At 53.2% G+C, this 16,497-nt stretch overlaps 3 protein-coding genes across 17 annotated transcripts in view; 1 reads left to right on the top strand and 2 right to left on the bottom strand.

The window, feature by feature from the left end:
* AS3MT (arsenite methyltransferase) overlaps positions 1-1,539 on the bottom strand; it is a 7,306-nt gene extending 5,767 nt beyond the window's left edge. Inside the window, 4 exon segments of the mRNA XM_086899081.1 lie at positions 33-53; positions 463-506; positions 950-1,012; positions 1,399-1,539. Coding sequence (XP_086755207.1) covers positions 33-53; positions 463-506; positions 950-1,012; positions 1,399-1,539 — 269 coding nt within the window.
* Positions 1,540-1,611: 72 nt separating this feature from the next.
* On the top strand, positions 1,612-5,778 carry CYP17A1 (cytochrome P450 family 17 subfamily A member 1). The gene is made up of 8 exons (XM_023929780.2): positions 1,612-2,668; positions 3,160-3,298; positions 3,743-3,972; positions 4,189-4,275; positions 4,366-4,575; positions 4,811-4,980; positions 5,064-5,167; positions 5,410-5,778. The coding sequence occupies exons 1-8, from the start codon at positions 2,345-2,347 to the stop codon at positions 5,676-5,678; spliced, it is 1,533 nt and encodes a 510-aa protein (XP_023785548.2). The 5' UTR covers positions 1,612-2,344; the 3' UTR covers positions 5,679-5,778.
* Positions 5,779-10,431: 4,653 nt separating this feature from the next.
* WBP1L (WW domain binding protein 1 like) overlaps positions 10,432-16,497 on the bottom strand; it is a 60,186-nt gene continuing 54,120 nt past the window's right edge. For all 15 annotated transcript variants that reach the window (XM_086899085.1, XM_086899086.1, XM_086899083.1 and 12 more), the window contains 2 exons: positions 14,153-14,314; positions 10,432-12,754 (listed from right to left, as the gene is read on the bottom strand). In XM_086899085.1, the coding sequence (XP_086755211.1) occupies positions 12,021-12,754; positions 14,153-14,314 (896 nt within the window). In that variant the 3' untranslated portion in view covers positions 10,432-12,020. The remainder of the gene's footprint in view (positions 12,755-14,152; positions 14,315-16,497) is intronic.

The following is a 16,497-nucleotide window of genomic DNA, read 5'->3' on the forward strand; positions in this document are numbered from 1 at the left end:
ATGCATGTCCCCCAGGTCCTCCCAGAACTCACTTCTTTTGAATTGCTTCTTGCCTAGATGAGAAAAGGAAAGACAAAAAGAGCATTAGAGAAACAAAATCTCAGTCACGGTTTATGTTATGTCAAACAAGGGCTCAAGAGGCCAAAACTCCAGGGTGTTACTGGATTAAGTCCTGGGGGACAGAAGCAGCACTGGCTTCTCCTTCTTAGGCCAAGGTGCATGACAGACATTCACGGGAGACACAGTGCATGACAAACAGGAGGCAAAAATTTCAGCTCCCACCCCAAAACAGCCTGAAGAGGGCTGGAAAATTCCAGCTGCAGGACCTGCTCAGCTTTGAAGAACTGAAAAAGAGGGATGAGTCAGAGCTGGCAGCTTCATGCAAAGTCTCTAAGAAGTACAGAGAAGTACTGAGGGACCCACTCAGCCCCCAAGAGAGAATGCCTGGTATCCCCTACTTACTGGTACTGTAGATGAGTAGTTATTATGGCCATTTTTCTTAAACTCTGTGGAGAACAAAACAAAGAATGAATGCCTACAGAAATCACAGTGCAAGCCGTCCTAATGCCCTGGAGGGTTCTTCCAGCACAGCCACCACTGCATTGCTGTACTGCCTCCAAAACACCCCTGCTGGTACTGTCACAGAGGCACACTTCCCTCTCCTTTTCCAGTGACAGGCAGAGACACAAGTGCTTTGTTTCAGCCCACAGTCCCTCAAGCTTTCTGCCACAGAGAGCACAGCTTGAGGGCTGGCCGGCCTGCAGGACACCAGGAGTCCAGCAGCACTGGATCTGAGGAAGCACTAAATTATTCTGGCCACCAGCCCTGCTGCCTGAAGTAACGTATTTCACTCCAGGGCCCCGGTAGCACGGCTGCAAACTGTTCTTACCACCCTCCTCCCCTCCCGTCCCTAGAAAAACTGCTGCTCGAGCACAAGAACACAGCTTACATCTTCCGAGTGCAAGATGGCATCCTCTTGCATCACCATGTTTCTCGCAGCTTGACCCAGGAGCTAAAAGAGGTACAGACCAGGCTGAGACACTGCAGCTTTGCGTTTCCCGAGGCCCCCGTGACGGCTGGCAGGGTGACACTCGGGGTGACACCGTGCGGGGATCACGGCGGTGCCGTGACAGCACATCCATCGGGAGCGCCTGAGGCACCGCTCCCACCTGTCACCCTGGAGAGCTGGCAGTCACCCTCCCGCCTGCCACCGCCGCAGTCCCGAGGCGCAGCCCAGCCGTGCCTGCATCCCGGTCCCGCTGTCCCCCGTCCCTGCCCGGACACGCGGATGTGTCCCCTTCCTCGGACTACAGCTCCCGGCGTGCATTGCGAAGCCCTCCCCGTTCCCAGTTCTGCTCCGGCCCTGTAATCGGTTGCCCGCCGGCAGCCGCCGCTCACCTCGGCGCTACGGGAGCCCTTCAGCACCTGCTTAGTGAGAGCGATCACGTCGGTGCCGCAGCTCGTCACCTTCTCGGTCAGGAGCCCCTTCACCGAGTGCCCAAAGCGCGCCTGGGCATCCGCCGCGCCCCCCGCCGCCATCTTACGCCACCCGTACCCCGCCCCGCCTACTCCCGGGAGCCGCTACGGCGAGCGCCGGGGGCCTGAAGGCTCGGGAAGACGCAAACGCAAAACCCGCGGTGGTCGGAGACGCTGCTGCAAGGGCCCTCTGTTCCCAAAGGACTCCCCCAGAACACCTCATCGGTTCGGGCACGGACAGCCACAGGCTTCCCAGCACTGACAAGCACAGACCAAGGCTGACCAGGGCTTCTCAGCCCTAGCCAGTACTTCTCCTGTACCGACCAGAGCTCACCAGCATTGCCGAGGGCTGCCCGGCAGTGTCAAGTGCTACCCGTGTCTCCCCAGCACTGACAAGCGCTGATGACCAGGGATGCTCCGGGCTTATCAGCATTTCTAGTGCTGCCCCTTCCCTCCCGGATCTGTCGAGGCGCTCCCAGGCTGGGGATGAATTCCAGTGCCCCGCCAGACTCCCATAGCTGTGCTCACGGCACCCAGGACAGACCTCGAGGGCTCAGCTGTCTCCACACGCCTGGCCCTCCACAGGGCCCTGGGGATGGAACCCCAAGGACAGATCCGACCCTGGGCATCCCCTGGCCCCCAGCGCGCTGGATGCAGCTCCCCATGGCCACCCAGGGTGGCCGTGGCCCCGCTGCCCTCGCCCCCCGCCATGTGCCCACAGCTGCAGAGCTGGCCACGGGCCCAGCGCCCGGCTCCCCCCTCATCGTCCCCCCGATAAGGAGCCGAGCCCGCCTCAGAGTCAAGGAGACGACCCCGCAGCCGCTATAAGGGCCCCCCCGCGCGCCGCAGCCCCGCAGCCGGCCCCGCCATGCCGCTGCTGGGTGCCCTGCTGCTGGCCCTGGCCCTGCTCTGCACCTGGCGGCTGGCGCGCCGGCGGGACACGCTGGCAATGGCCACAGGCACAGCTTTGGGGCGCCCACGGAGCCTGCCGGCCCTGCCGCTGGTGGGGAGCCTGCTGCAGCTGGCCGGGCACCCCCAGCTCCACCTGCGGCTGTGGCGCCTGCAGGGACACTACGGCAGCCTGTACGCCCTCTGGATGGGCTCCCACTACGTGGTGGTGGTCAACAGCTATCGGCACGCCAGGGAGGTGCTGCTGAAGAAGGGCAAAGACTTCGCTGGACGGCCCCGCACCGTGAGTCGGCAGCAGGTTTTGGGGACCCCTTCCCACTGTGGCGTGGGGTGAGGCGGGGGACGCTCCCAAGAAAGACACTGGCACCAGCAGGGTCCGTGTCCCCTCCCCATCCTGGCCACAGCAAGCCAGGGGCAGGGCGGCCCCTCCACACCATGTTCCACAGGGCCAGCCCTGTCATCCTCCATCCCAAGGGTGCCTGTTTTTCCTGCAGCTGGCTGCATCCCTGGGCACGGGGATGTGGGTTCAGGTACTGCCAGGCTCCCTGCACCCCTTAAGTTCCCTGGGCACCCTAGAGCCCCTAACCTTCACATCTGTCCCCAGACCTATTTATCAGTCTTTGGCAGGGAGAAAACAAAGCTCATGTCCTGTGCTTTGCCTGCCTGCATTAACCTCTAGCCTTCCCGACCATTTCTGGGATGGGGTGAGATGATCATCCTTCCCCCGTGAGGCTGCCCTGCAGCGGGGTGACCCTGGGACTGCCTGTCCCTCAGGTGACCACGGACCTGCTGTCCCGGGGAGGCAAGGACATCGCCTTTGCCAGCTACGGGCCGCTCTGGAAGTTCCAGCGCAAGCTGGTGCACACTGCCCTCTCCATGTTCGGGGAGGGCTCGCTCGCCCTCGAGAGGATCAGTAAGTGCCTCCCTCCAGCCCCAGGCTGCCAGCTCCCTCCCACGTTGTGCTTTTTCTTCTTAAGTGCCCTGATTCACTGGGAACCGAGGAAAGACATTGTCTCAGGTATCCCGTGGTATCTCCTCAGCTTGCCAGGCAGGAGCTCCGTCCCTCTCCTTATATCCCCTGTACTTTACCAACACCTCTCCACGCAGCTCCCCACTCTGCCCAGGAGGACATCCTTGCACATCTCCATTCTTTCTGCTCCTCCTCAGCACCCAGCATTGTACCTTCTGCCCAACCCAGCCCCTCAGGGCCCAGCCCTGTCTGGGGCATGCTCTCTGCAGGCTGCACACCCCGAATGAGCAGGGGACCCCTCCTTCCAGCCCCCAGATGCCCCTTTCACCCCCTTAGCTTAATCATCACTCCCTCATCACCCTCTGGCCTGCCTCTCCTCCACCCCAGTCTGCCGGGAGGCTGCATCCCTGTGCGAGACACTCAGCGCTGCGCAGGACACGGCCCTGGACATGGCCCCTGAACTCACACGGGCTGTTACCAACGTGGTCTGCTCCCTCTGCTTCAACTCCTCATACCAGCGTGGGGACCCTGAGTTCGAGGCCATGCTGGAGTATAGCCAGGGTATTGTGGACACTGTGGCCAAGGAGAGCTTGGTGGACATCTTCCCCTGGCTCCAGGTGAGCAGGAACACAGGCACTGCCCATTCCTCTCACTTCAGATGAGAGGAAGGAGCTGGGATGTGTCCTGTAGGAGGCCCCCTGAGTTAGGAGGGTCCCTGTCCTGGTGACCCACAAGAGCCAGTACACTGGTGGGCACAGAGTGACTGCCTGGGGGCCTGCAGGGGTTGGGCTGGGATGAGCTGTAGCCTGTTGTAATATGCTATGCTCCCTCAGGTATTTCCCAACAAGGACCTGGCCCTGCTGAAGAAATGCCTCCAGGTCCGGGACCAGCTGCTCTTGCAGAAATTCACTGAACACAAGGTGCCAGCAGGGCCAGGACAGGGAGATGCTGGAGCTGGGATGGTGGGCACTGTGCCCAGGACAGCCTGGCTCATGCATGTCCCTTGGCAGGAAGCTTTCTGCAGAGATACCGTGAAGGATCTCATGGATGCCCTCCTGCAAGTGAGGCTCAGTGCCGAGAACAGCAGCCCTCCGGAGCCAGGGCTGGAGCTGACTGACGACCACCTCCTCATGACAGTGGGGGACATCTTTGGGGCCGGTGTGGAGACCACCACGACCGTGCTCAAATGGGCTGTGCTCTATCTGCTCCACTACCCTGAGGTAGGGTCTGTACCCTACAGCGGGGGCTTGGATTCCCTCCAGGGAAGTCATGGGGAGTTTTGGGGAAGGCAGATGCCAAAAGAGAAGTTGGGCTCTGCAGATAAGCGGGATCAGGCTGTGGGCACTTCTGCCCCACACAGCCTGACAGGACATGCTGATGATGCTGGGTACACTCCACTGTTCAGAGGGCACCCTACTCCCTGGGCTCCCACACTGGTCTTTGCTTTCCTCCCAGATCCAGAGGAAGATCCAGGAGGAAATGGACCATAAGATTGGCCTGGTGCGTCACCCCCACCTCAGTGACCGCCCACTGCTTCCCTACCTGGAGGCCACCATCAGTGAAGTGCTGCGCATCCGGCCCGTGTCCCCCCTGCTCATCCCGCATGTGTCCCTTGCAGACACCAGGTGAGGCCCCCCTGGGGCACATCCAGGTCATGGGCAGAGACTGTGGGGAGGAGCGGGTGCCTCACTCTGTGTCTGCTTTGCAGCATTGGGGAATACTCCATCCCCAAGGGTGCCAGGGTCATCATCAACCTCTGGTCTGTGCACCACGACGAGAAGGAGTGGGAAAAGCCTGAGGAGTTCAATCCTGGTGGGTTGTGTGATCCCCATCCTCTACTGGGCCAGGGGATGGCTGGATGGGTGCAGCAGGAGAGGCTGAGCCCTGGGGGAGGCTTGGTGCTGGGAGGCTGGATCCTGCTCCTGCCCATCTGGGGCATTCGCACCTCTCTGCTCCTGCAGCTCCCGGGAGGGACACACATCTGATGAACTCAGGCAGGTCTCAGGCAGAAGGGATCACCCTGCTGACGCCAGTGGTGCCCCTTCCCTTTGCAGGCCGCTTCTTGGATGAGCGGGGCCAGCACATCCATTCGCCCTCACCCAGCTACCTCCCCTTCGGAGCTGGGATCCGTGTCTGCCTGGGAAAAGTCCTGGCCAAGATGGAGCTCTTCCTTTTCCTGGCCTGGGTGCTGCAGAGGTTCACACTTGAGTGCCCTGAGGACCAGCCCCTGCCCTCACTGGAGGGCAAGTTTGGTGTCGTGCTGCAGGTGCAGAAATTTCAGGTGAAGGCCAGGCTGAGGGAGGCCTGGAGAGCAGCCTCATGATGGGGAGGAGCTCTGGATCCCAGGCAGGGGGGGTGGGGGATGGGACCAGAGAGGCTGCCCCATGGATGGGGGTTATCCAGATAAAGCTATTCCCAATACAGTATGGCTCCAGCTACTTTTTGGGCAGGAGATGGAGGACAGGGTTAAGTGTGAGATGTATGGTGGCCCCACAACTTGCTGGGAGCACTGGGCTCAGCTGAGAGGCTGTGGTCTCTGCAGCAGCGTAGTAGCTCCTGCCTGCTCACTGTCCTAAGCACTCACTGTCTGGCTGGATTTTGGCCATTGTTCCAGCAGCAGCAGCACAACCTTCCTGTAACGCAAGGGGCCGTGTTTGCTTTGCTTTTGCCAAGAACTACTGTGCCATGGAGGGCAGCGTGTAATTAGGTTTCTGGTTCTCTATTACTTGACCTCTTAATATTTAACTAAATAGCTGCACAGCTATGGCTCAGGGCCCCTGGAGGGAAAGCAGCCAAGGCAGACTGGAAAGCCCCACAGAGCCCCAGCACAATGTGACACCCCAGCCCTGCACACCCCCTCATTTTCCCCCTGCCCTCTCTCTTGCTAGCAGGCAGGAAAACAGACATGAACTTCCCCACCACTGAACCTCCTGCTCAGTGTGTATGAATTCTTTCAAACTCCCAGCACTTGGCTTTCATGCAGCCCCTTCAACACCAGCATCCGCTGCCAAATAGGTCCTGTCAGCCTGTGGCATGAGGGTGATGAGGAAGGCAATGCATTTGCAGCCTGGCACAGCACTGGCAGCATCCTCCCTCCTCCCAGTCCATTTTCCTGGGGGCTCAGGGTGGTAGGGGAGAGCTACCCAGGAGGGAGGAGCTAGGGAGCTACACAGGAGGAAGAAATGCCATGCACATACCTGTCCCAAGGGCAATCCTCAGGCTGATTTGAGCAGCTGACCCACCAGAAGCTGGGCAGAGGGAGCGCAGCAGGAGCCCAGACCCACTGCTGCTGGAGAGTCTCTGATGGCTTCTAAGGACAGAGCCCCACACACCTTCCTGCTTTCCTGTCTGTTTCCATCACACCAGGGGTGCTACTGGGTTTCCAGTCCCTCCGCTTGTGCTAGGACACACTGAAGCTGTATGGGTGAAGGGGGATGGGACTCACAACAGGCTTTGGGAAAACTTGGCTAAATATGATGCTCTGGGCTTCCCTGGGGATTGGCACCTCCATGCCAGCCTTGTTCTTCCCCTGCCCCAGATCCTGTCATTGGCAGCACACACTGGCAGGGATGCTCCACTCCAGTGTCCTATAGCATTGTGATGCCTCCAGGAGCATCAACAGGACCTCCAGGACATTTGTGCCCCTTTGCCAAGGCATTTGATTTTGCTCTTGGAAAGGATTTTCTCCTTGCCAGAATCAACACAGGGCTGGCACCTTACTGTTTGCCAATGCACCCACACAACTGCTAAAAGCCAGCATACACCTGGGGCAGAAATGGGGACCTTTAACCCAGGGTTGTTTCTAACCTGGGGAATCCCTTCAGCCACAGCCTCTTGCAATCCACCTTCCTCATTTGACAGGGCTGGCATGTGCTGTCCTAGGCTGGGTGACCAGCACATGCTGCAAATCCCAGCACCCCAAGCTGGGCCCTGCTGCAGGGTGTCTTGCCTCCCACCCAGCCCACCCCCTCCCCACCAGGAGAAGATGCTGCTGGGGAAATTCAGTGCCTAGAACCAGCTGCCTGGGACTTTGTGAGCTGTTAAACAGCCCCTGGCATGGCTACTCCCTGCTCTGGGAGTGGGCAGAGGCACCATTGAATCACCTGGCTGGTATTCTTATCCTGACAGCTGCTCCAGAGCTGTGCTGCTGCACCCAAACCCCTGGCTCCATCAGAAGGCTTCACCTGGGCCACTGGCTCCAGCTCCCTAAGGAAAGGGGTTCTGCAAGGGAGGAACTGGTCATGATGGAAAGAATGAAGTTTTTCATTCATGGCTGTTCCCACACTGTTTCTTGGGTACACCATGAAGCAGATGTGCAGCTTGCTGAGGGCACTGGGCAGAGCAAGCCAGAGCCTTTCCATCATACAAATTCATTTTGGGGGGCACAGCCACCCCCACAGCACCTGGCTGATCCAGCTGCACCACAGAGGGCTCAGAAGCCCTCCAAGTTTGAGAGGCTCTTCTTTGCACCAGGCACCGGCTGACCCTGGACTGTGCTGGAGAATGACAGCCAGTCCAGGAGGAGCAGGAGACGCTTGGAATACCTGCGGGCTCTGCAGCAGGCATGGTGCCAGGAGAGCTGAGTAAGCACAGACCTCAGGACACAGCTGTTTGCCGGCTGAAAACAAATCGAGAAAGAAGCCGGCAGCCTGTGACCCCCCCGGCACAGAGACTGCAGTGCTTGCACCACCGTCGCGACGGCCCCGCAGCGGGCACCCATCCCATCTGATAAAAACAGATCTGGACTGCAAGGATAGGGGGAACCAGCTCTGATGAAGAGGCTACTCATCCTGGCCTTCCCAGGCTGCCCACTGTTGGATGCTGTGGGGCTTGCCTGAGCCAGGGCTGCCTGTCTGCCCCCATCCCAGCCTGGTCCAAGCTTTTCCTATATAAACCAAAAAAAAAAAAAAGAAAAAAAGAGAAAAGAACTGCAAAAGCCTCCCTGGGATGTGTTCAACAGGTGGTGGTGGGGGGCCAGGAAGCAGCAGCCTTTGAGGAGAACTACTCATTCAGGACAGCTGGACTGTGCCCCAGCTCCCTGCCTAACTCTGCCAGGAGCAGGTCAGGCTGGATGAGTCCAACAAGGGCATGCAGAGAACCAGAGGAGATAAGGCTGTGGGAACCCAGGCTGTGCAGAGCAGGAACTGAGAACCACTGACTCACATCCCCGAGTGGTGGGGGGTGCCCAGGAGCCCAAAACTCCCATCACTCAGCAGAACAGCCTCATGCTGGCAGTGGAGCTGCTCATACTGCTTCTCTCCGGGCTTCCTGCCCCAGGAAGCTTTTGATGACTGTGTAACACAGAGGCTTAACTGCACCTTGGCTTTCCTTAGCCTCCAGTTAGGCAGGCAAAGCTCTGAGAGCAGGCTGCCAGCAAGCATCAAGTCACAATTCCCTCCTCAATCTTCAGCCAACACCCATCCACAGGAATGTACAAACATGCAAACATATGCAGCAAGATCACACCAGTGCTCCCAGATGATGAGTTTGCATCCTTGCAGAGCTGAGGAGTCCCTTGGGAACACCAAGGAGATGCTGCAGTACCCCACCGATCACAGGAGCCTCTGCTGTGCCCAGGGGACACTCTCTCTGAGCCACCACACTGTGCTCTTCACCTGTCCCCAGGCAACACAACCCCAGCCCACCTGCTAGGTCCTTGCCCTCAGAGCCAGCTTCAGTGGCAAAAACCATTCCATGTAAGCAGCTCCACACTGCCACGGACTCCAGCAAAAGCAGACTTAAAGGAGTACTGGCAGCCACACCTAGAGCACATGGTAAAGGAGAACATGGAGCAGTAGATTGCCAAATATTTGTTCTCAACCTGCTGCATTATTGTAACTCCATTTTGAAACGATGTATTCATGACTCCAAATAAAACACCCCTTATGGGTGGGGTTTGGTGCTCCAGTGCTAGAGATGCGCATCTGCATCTCCATGTGAGGTCCTCACACCTTCAGCATTTTACACTGTATGCATTTGGAGAAGAGCTCTCTTTGGGCCATGCTGGCTTCCTACACAGGGGTATATGTGAGGGTGAAACACCTTTCCAAAGCTTCAAAGCTGGAGCTTTGGGAGTCCCCTGCCTGCCTGAAGAGGCACCAGACAAGGTATGCCCAAAGAGCTCACCTGCCCCATGTCCTGCCCTGCACCACTCCTTCCCACACCAGCTGCCCCTTGGCTGCAGGCCTAAAATCCTAAATCACTGAAAGTCATTAACAGTCCTGCTCCTCAGGCACTTGTGAGCTGAAGAGACCATGGTTTGTGCCCCATTTATTTCTATATGGTCTCTAAATATTCAAATAACCTCTAGGAGTCATAGAAGAGGCACACCACTGCTTCTTCCTTACTTTTTAAAACTAGAAACATTAGCTCAGCTTACTGGTACTTACCTCCATGTCCAGAGGATTCCCCTGCCCTTAATGGGATGGCTGGAAAGCAAATATATGGAGATTTCTTATGCCACAGAAACACTGGCAAAGGGTCCCTCATTGGCACAGGGCCATTCCCATGACTTAGAGCAGTAAACTCCATTCCTTACAGACTGATGGGATTTTTTAGCTTCCTCTGTGGTACAAGGAACAAAACCAGGTGCCAATATGTACAGAATTCCTGGGGGTGGCACTGGGGATCTTTAATTACCTTCTCAAAGGACACATGTGGTCAGTGTACACAGCTGGAAGTGACCAGCCCCTAGGTTCTGGGGCACGCACAGCCTCTCTGTTACCACTCATCCAGGTATCCAGGCTCCAGACATCCAGGAATGAGGTCTCTTGAGTCCAAATCAAAGTCCTTCATTGCTAAGAGCACCCTAAGACACAAACTGAAGAGCTGTCTTTATCAGCTGTTCTGAGGAAAGAGAAAGGCTGTGATGGGCAAAGGAGTGAGATTCTTCCAAACCCTGTAAGGTAAGAGTGGTTTCCTCAAACACGCAGGTAAAACACTGGCATAAGTACCACTTCCCTTGCTCTGCAGCCAGCCTGTGCCAACACACCTCCAGGTAGAATAAGAAAACAAATCCATAAACTAGACAGATCTTGTTCTTAGCTCACAAAATGATACACATACACATGGACAAGTTATCAGAAAAGGCATTATATTTTGGTTTCCACCTTAGTTAAAACTGATTTTGGTTTTCAATCAATCAGATCTGAGTATGTCCGAGTTCAGGTTTCAATGGTTTTTTTCCCCATAACAGTAATGATCTGGACGACCATAATTATAAAAGGGACGGGGAGAAATCCCAAGAACAAGTTACCTAGTCTGAACCGTGCTCTCTTCCACTTGAGCACTCTAGGGAATGTTAGTTTCAGCTCTTCCTTTTTTTTTTTTTCTTTTTTTCTTCCTTCAGATTGTTACTAACAAAAATCTCTACTGTTTATTAAAGCAAAGCTACAGTAAATTTTCTTGCAGTCTTACAGCAGGTTTTCATATTACCAGTAGGACTCGCATGCATGGATTGCAGTCACACACACACACGCTCACAGACATTATACAGTAGCCAATTGCCACCATAAAAAAAAACGAAAAGAAAGAGAAAGAAAACAGACATTCATTACTTTAAGTGGTCATCATTAGAATCGCACCAAACTTTTGGATAAAAAAAAATACTGCACAGGTCTTCCACATCTACAAGGTAAATCATCATCCCTTTTGCAATGGACGGAGCTCTCATCTCCATTTGTTCAACATGCATCGCTAAAGCTTGAAGGCACGCTGGCCAAGGAGAGCCCTGTTCTTTTGTCATCTGAACTCCAGTGTGCTGCTATCGGGGTGCAAAAAAAGGACAAAAATAAAGCCAAGCCCTTTTGCAGCACACCAGGAAAAGGTCATTCGGAGACCACAGTACTTGGAAGGCAGCCCAGCTGCCTGGATTCTACTGCTAACTGTGCTCTTGGAGGCATTGAAGAAACACACTTGCGTTTAAAAATTACACATAAAGGCAAATTTCTGCAAACCCTTTCTTTTCAAACTGCCTAATGTAGACTAACGCTCCTTCTAGAAGAAACTGGTCCTTCAGTCACCAGCTTCAAGTGGGAAATTTCCTACCTGCTGTCTTAACACTGAAGCACCAGAGATTATAGGGCTGATGTGTTTGGGCATTCACCAGCTTCAGGGAAACTAAACATCAGGAAAGGAAAAAAAAAAAAAAAAAGGAAAAAGATGAAAAGAGATCCCCAATGCCTCAAGAGCACTATATCAAACCAGAACTCTTGGGCTACTGACTGCCGGCACTGTCAGAAGCTGCTCGCTTCTGGGAAGACACCTGGAGGTTGAAGCTTTATGGTGATCTGGTATCCTCCCAGGGTGAGATTTGCTGAGTTTTACTGATTGCAAGATAAAGCAGTGTTTCGGAAAACTAAAACCAACAAACTCATAATAACCATCACCAAAATCACCATTGGAAAAATTCCATTTTTTAGAAGGTCTCATTGAGAAACATCAGTCCCTGCTCCATGGAGCAGGGCAGATACGATTAACAAAACTCAGAGTGACCCGTCCCCCAAAAGCTGGGCCTTCGAGGTCTAGTCCCCATATTATATTGGAGGGGAGAAAGAAAAAAAACCAAAAAAAGAAAGTTGTATCACCTTTTCCTCCTGTTAAAGTTTTAATCCTCTTATTCCATTTTTGTTTTTTTTCCCCTGATTCTCCCTTCCATTCTGCCACCTTAGCTGGGGGAGTTATTGGTACAAGAGTTTGGAGAGTCCTGCTCATTTATTGTGTTCAAGAGTACACACACTGGCTGCCGGGGCAGGTGGTGGTGGCTGTGTTCACGGTGCTGCTCCTCCGTGGCACTGAAAAGCCCTTCCTCCTCATCCCCGTGGGGACGGCCGCTGCAGCTGTCACAGAAGTCCAGGGGCCCGTCCAGAGCGTCATCGATGAGCCCGTCAAACTCCTTGAGGTCGTCATCGTGATGACCCCGGTTGCATACGCAGACTTCTATGCCCGAGTCGCCAGTGAAACGGCGCTGCCTGCCCGGCGTCTTGTCCTTGGCGTCGGGAATGGCACTGCTCTGCTCTAAGCTCTCAGAGCTGTAACCTTTCAGCAGTTCCTCCTTGCACTCCATATCCTTATCGGGACCAGCCCTCTCCACTAGCTCAGCTCCTGTGCTGGTACTGCCGGGCTCGACGCTTTGTATTTTGGCTCTCTCGCCCAGCACGGTGGTGGAGGGCTCGGGGTCCCCGCGGCCGGGCGCCCCAGTGCTGTCAGTACTGCTGTTATTGCTGCTGGGTGCTGCAGAGCTGCTCTGTGCTGGCTGCAGGGTCCTGGGCGTGTCCGGGATTGTGCTACTGCTGCCTGCTGGGACACACTGCTGATGTAAGGCACTGTACGGGGGTGGGGGGGTCGGCGGTCGGTTCACCACTTCCTCATAGGGAGGTAGCAAATAGTTTGGCAAAAACCCTAGAAGTGGGAGGCAAGGAGGAGAAGTTTTTTCAGGAGCAGCTTATCTCAGGAAACAAGTCACTAATACAGGTCAGTATGGCGTTTGTCACCTACCAGCACCTTCCCACTGAACAACACAACAGGCTCTACATAAAGGGGCACCAGAACTTGTCCCAGGTGAGGTGTGTCATGTTTTATAGAAGCAGCAAACATGGAAGAGGAGGGCACCATTACAGGAGGAGATGGACACAACTGGGAACAGCAGCCAGATCTCCTGGCTCTCTCTATGCTTACCAGGCAAACCTCCCTGGACTATGGACCCCAATACACCCTCATAAACTACACTGGGGGATGGCCTGTGTTGGCTGGAGGGAACAACTCCCCAGCCCTCCAACACATCCTTCTCAGCCAAATTTTCACTTTCAAGAGCAAAGATTTTATCTCACAAAGCACTGTGCAAATATGAAGAGACATGAGCAGTTACAAGGAACTCAGAGATCCTGGCTTTTGGTTGCTGTTTTAATGCTGGTTTCAATTCTTCTAGTGCAGTCAGAATAAATTGGCAGTACTGGCAAAAGAGTTTGGCTTATTGTACTTACAGCCTTTCAAATCCATGAAAAATTTTGTTTATTTCTTAAGAGGCAACAAAATAGTCTGTATAGACAGAATGTACTTAAACACTGGAAACTTTTAAGGATAGCACTGCAATTTTCCATGTGTAATTGTATATCCCTGGGGCTGGGGAGGAAAAGGCTGCTGGGGATGATTTCTGAGGTGACTGCCAGAGTTTAACAAGAAAAGCAAGTTCATACATGCAATTCAACAGTCTGTCAGAGGAAACTCAGCTGTGGTACCTCCAGTCAGAAGGAGACTTGCTGTTCTAGGACAGCATAGCAGAACACAAGGAGAGCACAAAGTGATTGTACTTTCCCTGACTTGTGGGCAACAGCCCCTCCATGCAAAGGGTTGCTCACCAGCAGTGTGGGCTGGGAACCAGAGCACAGGGCGGGAGGCAGCAGTCTTTGCTGAGACTCCACTTTCTCCCAGTCTGTGTGACCAAATTTTGTGAAGCCACTTCCCACACCTCTGTCCCACCAGCAGCAAGTTCAGGCTGGAAAGGAGGAACATCCACAAAGTCCTGAATGAGGTATTTTAAGAACATTTGCAGGAAAACACCCAGGGAATCACCACACTCTCAGGGGTGGGTGTGCTGTAGTTGGTGTGGTTCAACTCCAAACCCAAGCTAGTTCAAATGCATCCAACACCATCTCCTCTCTGCACACCATGGTTAGGCAGCAAAGCTGCCCACAGCCTCTTGCAGAGCCCAATTACTGCTCCCTCCTTCCACCTAACACGGGAAACTCGCTGCTGCCCTGCTCCCCAGGGTCTCCAGGCAAAGCAGTGTGAGGTACATACGGAAATAGAAGGGCAGGGCTGAGTAGTTATGGGCCTCCCGGTAAGCAATGAGGTTGATCTCGTGCTGCCTCTGTTGGGCCTGGAGGCGGTGCTTGGTGCGGCGGTGATGGCAAACACAACAGCAGCTGAGGATGATGATGATGGTCCACACCAGCCAAAACCCTGCAGCAGAGGAGAGCAAGTGTCAGCCATTGTGTGAGAGCTTCCTCCACACCCAGGAAACTCAAAAAGCCAACAGAGAAGATAATCTGAAAGCCTGGATCTGAACCCACACTGCTCTGAAGGCAGAAGTATGTGTTTGGCCAGGAGACTTCAACACTGACCTTCCTGCCTGTGTGGGACACTGCGACTCCAACAGTATTGCCAGAAATGGATAACTCTGAATGCATTTTGGTACAATGTGGATCATGTTCAATAGGTGCAACTCTGGAGAAGAACCACATACAGAGACAGGGCTCCCCCCTCCATTGCTCCTACCCTTTGGTTAACATTTCTTCTAGCTAAAAATGAGCAGAGCTGTGAATAGCATTGAGCTTGACTCCCACAGCCACTTTAGTTTGAAAATAACAATCAAGACACAAAAGACACTCTGCAGATTGACCACAGAAGAAGAGAAAAACCCCAAGCACTATGTTTTGCTTTTGTTTGCACTGATCTTTAATTTCCAGCCCAAATCCTTCATTGTTATGTTTAACAAAAACATGCTCTTTTTTCATAAATGTCTCAAAATATTTTTAAAACTTATTTTTGTATTCAATGTCTTAAATTATCCAGAATTAAATTAAACTAGCCTCCCTCTCTGAATCCTCAAGAAACCTAACTTCTGCTCTATTTGTGGTCATGGCTGCTTTCTGTGCACTGTTGTACTGTATGTACACTGCTCCTTAAAAGGGAATTTTAGAAGACCACTTCCTGAATTTTACCCATGCCCTCCAACATGTGGAATAACTCTTCCTTTCTACAAATTTCTCACTTGCATGCACTACAAAATGTTTCCGAGACACACTTCACAAAGCTGGAATATTCACTCCAAATTAGACTTTTGTCTCCTGCAACTGCAGCCCACAGCTTGACGTACCCCCAGTGTCTACAAGCTCTATCTTTTTTAAGCTCATGTTTTGCATCTAAAGATACTGGGAGAGCTCTTCCTTTAGAAACCCATAGGCTTGGCAGCAACTCCTCACTAGAGATCACAACACTTTTTTCTTTCTGTAATACCTCTGCCACTCTTTGCTATTCCCAAGCAGTCAAAATGGAGATTCCTAAAGCTACAGCCCATTTTCAGGATGGCCAGTCTATCCTGTGGTATCAAACTGCTCTTCTCTCTCCACTAAAAACCTCTAGTCATGCCTTTACAATACCTTGATGTTTTCAGCATCTCCTGATGTGTTTGCAATGTCTTCTTTGCTAAGAGCTAGGTGGGGAAAGGTGAACAGTTTAGGAATTTGAAGAACGAAAAAAGTATTGCTCTGGCTCAGGACAAAGGGCAGTTGATCATATCACCCATCTTGGAGACCTGCACTGGGCTGTTTGTAGGTGAACTGAATGTGTCATATTTGTCTCTGAGCATTTTGAGTGGGGACTTTCACCTACCTGTGTTGTAACCCAAATTCCTCATGTATTTTGGCACAGCAAACTGAAATATCTCTCCTGCCTTGTGCAATCTATTTCCCTAATCAACTAGAACCTGCCTTACCACCAAATTTATCAAAACCTGTTATCAAATGAAGGCATTACATATTCCCCCCCCCAACCCCCCTTTTTTTTTCCTTGTCTGGAAGTGAAGGTTCTTGGGTAGTTTCTCTGGCCAGCCTGCTCGGCTGTACCACAATGACCAGAGAGGAGACTGTGATCTTCACTCCAGAGAAGCAAAGGACAAAGTACTCAAGATGCTCTCTGCACTTCCCAAACCAAAATGAGAATGTGGCCACTGACCTCTGAATACCCTCCTGTTTCTAAAAAAAAACTTTTTATATAAACTAAAAGGATTGATCCTGTCTACCCTTCACTCCAAAGCCAAACATTCACAACCATTCCTGTAGCCTCTATCACTACTAAAATCTTGGTACACAAATGCAATACTTCAGCTGTTTCACAGTTTGAAGACTCTCACCAATAAATACACTTTATTTCTCACTAAGAGAAGGTCACTTGGCTCTTGCTTGCTGAGGAAGCAAGAATACAATCATCAAAACCAGGTCATTGGCACAGCATGCCACCATGCACTGAGGCATGCCTGCAGTTCATCTTCTAAGTACTCCGTGTTTTCGAAGAGCAGTCCATGATCATGAGTTCAATAACAATGGAAAATTACACCCAGCTATCCAGGGATTTTAGCTGCAGTT

The sequence above is a fragment of the Cyanistes caeruleus genome, chromosome 8 (assembly GCF_971803275.1).
Source record: "Cyanistes caeruleus chromosome 8, bCyaCae1.hap1.1, whole genome shotgun sequence".
NCBI classification, from domain to species: domain Eukaryota; kingdom Metazoa; phylum Chordata; class Aves; order Passeriformes; family Paridae; genus Cyanistes; species Cyanistes caeruleus.

Coding starts and splice junctions, on each gene's coding strand:
- CYP17A1 (XM_023929780.2), top strand. CDS start 2,345: ATGCCGCTGCTGGGTGCCCTGCTGCTGGCCCTGGCCCTGCTCTGCACC. Junction 3,299..3,742: donor GCTCGCCCTCGAGAGGATCA/GTAAGTGCCTCC, acceptor CCTCCACCCCAG/TCTGCCGGGAGGCTGCATCC. Junction 5,168..5,409: donor GCCTGAGGAGTTCAATCCTG/GTGGGTTGTGTG, acceptor TTCCCTTTGCAG/GCCGCTTCTTGGATGAGCGG.